The sequence below is a fragment of the Parus major genome, chromosome 21, assembly GCF_001522545.3.
Source record: "Parus major isolate Abel chromosome 21, Parus_major1.1, whole genome shotgun sequence".
In the NCBI taxonomy this organism is placed as follows: domain Eukaryota; kingdom Metazoa; phylum Chordata; class Aves; order Passeriformes; family Paridae; genus Parus; species Parus major.
This window is the reverse complement of record NC_031789.1, coordinates 3,085,930-3,092,346: the sequence shown is the minus strand read 5'-3', so window position 1 is coordinate 3,092,346 and position 6,417 is coordinate 3,085,930. Positions and strand designations below refer to the sequence as shown.

The following is a 6,417-nucleotide window of genomic DNA, read 5'->3' as shown; positions in this document are numbered from 1 at the left end:
GTTTTCCACATTAATTTATTGTTGTTCTTTTCCTTTACATGGCAGACAGGCAACAGAGCTTTCAGTCTTCCAGAGCAGTTCAGGAGCCAAGCACAAACCAGGTCCCACCACATCTCCACACAGTTTATTTTTTATAAACTTCTCATTGCCATGAGAGCACTGCAGAGCTGCCAGTGTCATCCTCACAAATTCTACATGCAAAACCTGAGCTTCTTCCCCACCCTCTCCTTGAATTTTCACAAGAACTTGTGATATTGGTCAAGGGCAAAATTTCATGTTTCATCAGCAGGCACGGGGGAGGTTAAAAATTTGCTGCAAAACTGTGAAATTCTGCCTTGGGAAAAAATGGCATACTTTTCCTGAATTCACTGTGAATGAAATCTCCTCACTGGTTCAGAGAAATGACACCATTTTGAACTGATGCTTTTTTTTTTTTCTGCAAGAAAAATCACCCCCCCAACCTCCCCAACCCTCCCAGAAAAACTGCATTTTTTATCTGAGGAAAAATGATGAAATCTGGTGGAACCATGGGTTATTTCTTGTTGGTGGCATGGATATTTTTCTGCTACAGCTTAGACTGTAATGGACCCTTCAAACACACCAGTACAATAAAAAGCTGTGCACTGTGGTCTCTTGGTTGAATCACATGTTATAAAACTTTAAAAACAGAGAATTTACAACCAGGGACATAAAGACGTGCTTTTAAAATTGTAAATACATATTTACAAGGCTTGTGTGATAAACCAGAATTTCTCTGGGAAAAACGTTCCTATATCACAACAATGTACACACTTCTCTCCTTGAGTCTGTCAGTTTTTATAGTTGATAACACTCTAAAAAAGGCAGCAAAAATAAATTGCACAGAAGTGACCTCTGGTAACCTCACTGGGATGCCTTAAAGGCACTAAACTGGGCAGCATCTCCCTACTTCATTTATCTGACTGGAAGTTGAGTGGGTCTGAGGATTGTTTAAAGCAGGATTTGGGTATATGGCAAGAAAAGTCTTCCTCAGCAGCAATCCTCAAGTGACCAGTGATAATTGATACTCTAAGTGTAATCTTTGACAAGGTGTCCTACAAATCTGCACTGGGAAAATCAATCGTAGCCAATCAATCACCAATAATTCTGGTGATTTAAGTCAGAGTATATTGGGTTTATTAGCACTGTAAATGCATTTTTCAAGTGATTTAGGTGCTCTCCAGACACATAGAAAGAGCATTCCTGTTTGAAAGAACGGGGTTTACCATACTAAAATTACATGATGAGAGGAAGGACGAAATGTGGAGAGAAAATAAAAAGGTAATGTGCAAAACCAAAGTGAAACAAACTGATCAGAGAGCTGTGTGTGCACACCAGCTGCTTGCACATATGCATAAGGCCAGGAAACTTAATTTTTTTGTGCTATTTGACCAAAATTTAGCAAGCTGCCTAGCAGATCTGGATGCTCACTTCCAACTAGTTTGAATGACTAGTGAGATTCTCAGTCTTCCAAGGCTGCTGGGAAAAATCCCAGCCTTCATTTGTAATTAGTACATCCCTTTTAAGAGTAGATTATTGCTAGCAAAACAACTCCAGAGGGAACAAACCCTAGAGACTCTCCACCCCAGGAATGAGAGAGCAGCCAGCAATGGCACGAGCATCTCGGTGGTGTCACAGTCTTGGACTGGAAGCATCACTTCCAACATGGAAGGGGATGCAGCTTTTTATGGCTCATCCAGTTCTCAACCTCTCAGCCTCCCCCCAAACCACAATTGCACTTAGAAAGCCTCCAAGAGGGGTTTATCCAAAAAAATCTGTAGTGAGATAATACAAGATCCTGAAAACCTTTTCTTTCCAACTCAAACAACACGCACCTAAAACATTTTTATGGTGAACAGTGTTTCTTCTTTAAAGCTTTTCTATTCATTTTGAACAATTTGATTTTCATCAAAACTATACAAAATTAACTGTTTTCAGCAATTCCATACATATATATTTTTATCTTTCATATATATCTATTTCTATATCTATATATGAAGATATATCTATAAAATTGATCCTTTGTTTGACTTTTTCAGGGTGGTGGGAAGGAGTTATCAACGGGGCACTTGTTTTTTTCTTAACTAATGTGTGCATACACAGATCTGTGCTTATCTGTGTGGAGTGCAAAGTCAAGGACAGGAATCATTTGACTGAAACAAGAAGGAAATATGACAATCAACCCCTTTGGCCTCCTTAAAAAATTCCAAACCTGGATGCTACGTTAGCAGGGATCCTGGAAAATCATGTGTTGGCATTAGGAACCCTTCACCTCATGGGTGAACTGGGCAGAGCTTCTGCCCAGAACTGGCAGAGGATGTACCTGGGTGTGATTGACCCCATTTTGGGGCAGGAAAGAGGTGAGAGATCTTTGTGCACTGCATTTTACCAGCTGACCTGTGTGTTTCTGGAATTAATCTTTACTGGATGTCCTCATGGATGGCCTCTGGACAGGACCCCTGAAAACAAACTCATGTCTAGAGACACAAACACAGGTGCTCTATTAATGGACAAATGTTGTATTTAAGGATCTGGTCTGATCCTGCACAGCAACACCAGTGTTTGATACTGTCCCTAAATAAATAAATCCTGACTCTGAACAATACCAGACTGGCAACACAAGTTATGGCAGCTTTTGAGAAATGGATGCCAGTCCCTTTATGGAACTGGGCTATCAGTGCATTTCCCAAATTGGGTGATCTTCCCAAAAAAACATGTGTCCTGATGCACTTCAAAAGCAACAGCATCTGCCCCTTAAAGCTAATGGTACAAAGTCAGGAGACTGGGGTACCCACAGACTTCACATGTGGAAACCTCAGGAAAACCTCCCACTCCCTCCAGTGTTTTTTTGTGGGATGCCCAGTTCTTTACCCGTTAGGATGTAAAGCAGAAAGTAAAATGATGTAACAGTCTTTTCAGAATTTAATTGCATAGTATGTTAAACTCTCTGTGTTCTCCCAGAAAGAGGAGACTCATCCAGACCCATCCACCCTCTGAGCACGGGTACTTTGCCTGCAGCTGCCTGAACACTTCTCCATGCTGCTGTCCATGCTGCTGTCCATGCTGTTGTCCATGCTGCTGTCCATGCTGTTGTCCATGCTGTTGTCCATGCTGTTGTCCATGCTGTTGTCCATGCTGTTCTCCATGCTGGCACGTGGGCTCCACGCCCTGGGGCACCCCAGGATCACCCTGTCCCCAGCAGCCACAGTTCATCACTCTCTGGAGAAGGCAGGAGCCTGCTCTGTGCTCCCTCCCTTGGAAGGAAGGCTGAGATGACAGAAGCACATCATCACTTCCAGCAGAAGAAACCACTGTCCATTGTCTGCTGAGGAACCCATCTCACCTCATCTGAGCAAAGCAGGAGAGGATAATGCTTGAGGATTACTTCACCTCACCTTTTCCAGTCAGAAATTTCTGGTACCTGAAAATACACAGAGAGTTGCATTTAATCAGAAACAGTTTAAGGAGTCCCAGATCCATGTTTCATGGGGCTGGAAGCAGGACAAGTCATTCAGTGACCACTGTACAGAGAAGAAACACCCATGATTTAATTTTGCTTGGACTTCCCACAGCTAAAGGTCTGTGCCACATCTAGGGATATTAACATTCATTAGCAACCACCCCCATTATTCAGGGGATAGCAAACCTCAGAATTTTATAAACTATTCCCTCAAATGTTGTTTTTTGAATGGTTTTAAGAAAGAATAAACTTCAGGCTGCAGTGTCTTTTGTTGAACTCCTTCTCACCTTTAGCTTTACATGTGGTATCTTGTTCCTTAGCTGTTAGATCAGTATAAAGGAGATTATTATCTGCAAGTTAATGGTGGGGAAATGAAGAAGCAGAAAACAGTGTCCTGTTTAAACCAACAGAAAATCAGCTCAGCCCTACCAATACATGGGGTTGGGTCATTTATTTTCCCAAGCACATAGAGCTTAACACCACAGTTCATCTCACCACTACCCTTAGAGGTTCTTGCATATTATCACAGCAATTTGCATTGTAATGCTGGTCTTTGAGCTTGTGGTGGGCCACCAAATCAGCCAGCAAAATGTACATTGTTTTGACAGTTAATATTTGTCCAGGGTTCACCCATTCAGCCTAAAAGATCCCAAAGCACTTGGCACTCTATTACAATCACATACAAACACCAATCCTTCCAAGTCAGGGATAAAAGCCATCCTTACAAAAATTATCACCATCTACAAGCTCCCTAGGGTCCAGAAGAGCAACATGTCAGGTCTTAAAAGATCATGAACAAAACTCTCCTTAAACCTTCCATGAGGGGTAAAGGGCTGACTGCCCTCACACATCCTTTAGATCCACAGTATGCAAGTACCCATGACCAGAGAATTCCCTTTTGGAATTAATACATCACATATTTTGAGAGGAGATTATTGCTAGCAAAAAGCTCCAAAGGGAATAAATCCTAGAGACCCTCCACCCCAGAAATGAGACAGAGCAGCCAGCAGTGACATCTCGGTGGTCTCTCAGTCTTGGACACTGGAATCACTTCCAGCATGGAAGGGGATGCAGTTTCTTCATGGCTCATTCAGTTGTCAGCCCTCAGCCTTCCCCCAAACCACAACTGCACCAGTTATAAGAGAATGACACTCTGGGTTTTCTGAGGCTCAGATCTCCAAAGCACCTTGCACTCCTTGCCCACAGAATCACAGAAGGGTTTGGGAGCACAGAAAGGAGCCCTGAGCATCCTCCCGTGGCTGTGTGGCTGTACCTGGTTTGGTCAGACATGCCCAGGGTCTATTCCTTGAAGAAGTGGGATGTGGTGGAGCTGGATTTCTTGCACTGCCTGGTGCTGGGGTTATGCGAGGAGGAGGAAGGACATCTAGAGGCCACACGGAGCCTGTAGCTGTGCAAAGAGGCAGAAGAGCATCAGGGACCGGGCAAAAACAAAACCAGAGAGCTGCTTTAGTAAAGCATGAGAAAAGAAAACGACATTCCACCCACACTGCAGGTACCAAGAGCCACTTCTGAAGGCAAGAGGGTATTTTTGCCTTGCTCTGAACTTACCCTGTGAGTTTATTTAAGCAGGAAACAGATAATGTCAACTGAGAGCAGCGTCCAGGCTCCCACCCCATGTCCCAGACCCTCCAAACAGGAGAGACAAACCCACATTACATCAGAAACCAGGAGAGTCATGTTCTATTCTTTCAGGACAGTCCACAGCAGGCTTTAAAATACATCTTTATGGAAAAGGAATTTTACTTTAGCAGAACATCATTTCCCCCCAGGTCAAAGTTGGCAGAACGCTCCTGTCACTACTGCACTGACAGACTCAACAAGGAACGTACAGGACACAACAGAGCCTTTACTGCACTTCACATTTTAAACTAAGAGCCCCAAAGGGAAAGTGAAAATCAGAGATTTCACAGCAAAATTTTAATTTTATGCCTCAGTTGATTGTGATTTCAAGAAGAAAGCCTGAAAACATGACTCAAAGCAAGGCAAGCCCATCTGCTTCTGCCCTGTTCTAGACATACAATCTCAGTTCAAATGTGTACACAAGCTAAACTTCCATACACTAAAAGATTCCAAAATATCCCCTATTTGTTTTTAAATTCAGCACCTTTTGTTATCATGCACAAACTTGTCTGCTTTCCTTCACACCTGTGCACCCCCATAGGTAATTACATACCTTCCTTCTCAAGGCAAATTCTTCAAAATTCTCACCAAACCCAACCACTTATGTTCTTCCAAGGGAACATCTTTTGAAATATCATTTTCTTACACAGCAACATGTCTAAAAGAAGTTAAAACCCAGGTTTCTCTCTGTGTTATTTTTAGAGTTCAATATACACCCTTTAAAGGAGATTTCAGTTTGTCTTTACACACAATGTAACTTCAAGTTAGACATAAAGAAGTGCCAAACTTTCCATTACAATAGAAAACCAAAACCACAGAAATTTTGAAAAGCAAGCAATTCAATTATTTTCAAATTAAAATTGGTGGTTAAAATTGCCTGCCAGAAGTTTTGTTATTGTTCTATGTAAATCATCCATTCCAGCCTTTGTTAATTCAATCCTGAAACCTTCAACTAATGTGGAAGAACCAGAAAGTGGTAATGGGGAGGTCAACAAAAACCAGACTTTTGTTGTTCCATATAAGGACTGTTACCAAGGGAAACAGCAGAATATCCAAAATAAGTTTAGTTTGTTTGGCTTCACATTTTTACTATAACTAGAAGAGGGAAATTTTAGTTTCTTTCTGTTTAGAATGTCTCCATGTAATTAATGCTTCCTGTCAAAATATTAATTATGACTTCTTAAAATTCTTCTATAATCGATGACATCTGTGTGCTCTTGCATGCAGTGGGGCAGGGTCTACATCCTATGGGAAACCTAAAGAAAAAAATAATGTTAAAAGCCACAAATCCAAAGAGA

General features: G+C 41.8%; 1 protein-coding gene across 2 annotated transcripts in view; it reads right to left on the bottom strand.

The window, feature by feature from the left end:
- PRDM2 (PR/SET domain 2) overlaps positions 1–6,417 on the bottom strand; it is a 66,893-nt gene continuing 60,476 nt past the window's right edge. For both annotated transcript variants that reach the window (XM_015648364.3, XM_033519196.1), the window contains 2 exons: positions 4,752–4,886; positions 1–3,439 (listed from right to left, as the gene is read on the bottom strand). In XM_015648364.3, coding sequence (XP_015503850.1) covers positions 4,778–4,886 — 109 coding nt within the window. In that variant the 3' untranslated portion in view covers positions 1–3,439; positions 4,752–4,777. The remainder of the gene's footprint in view (positions 3,440–4,751; positions 4,887–6,417) is intronic.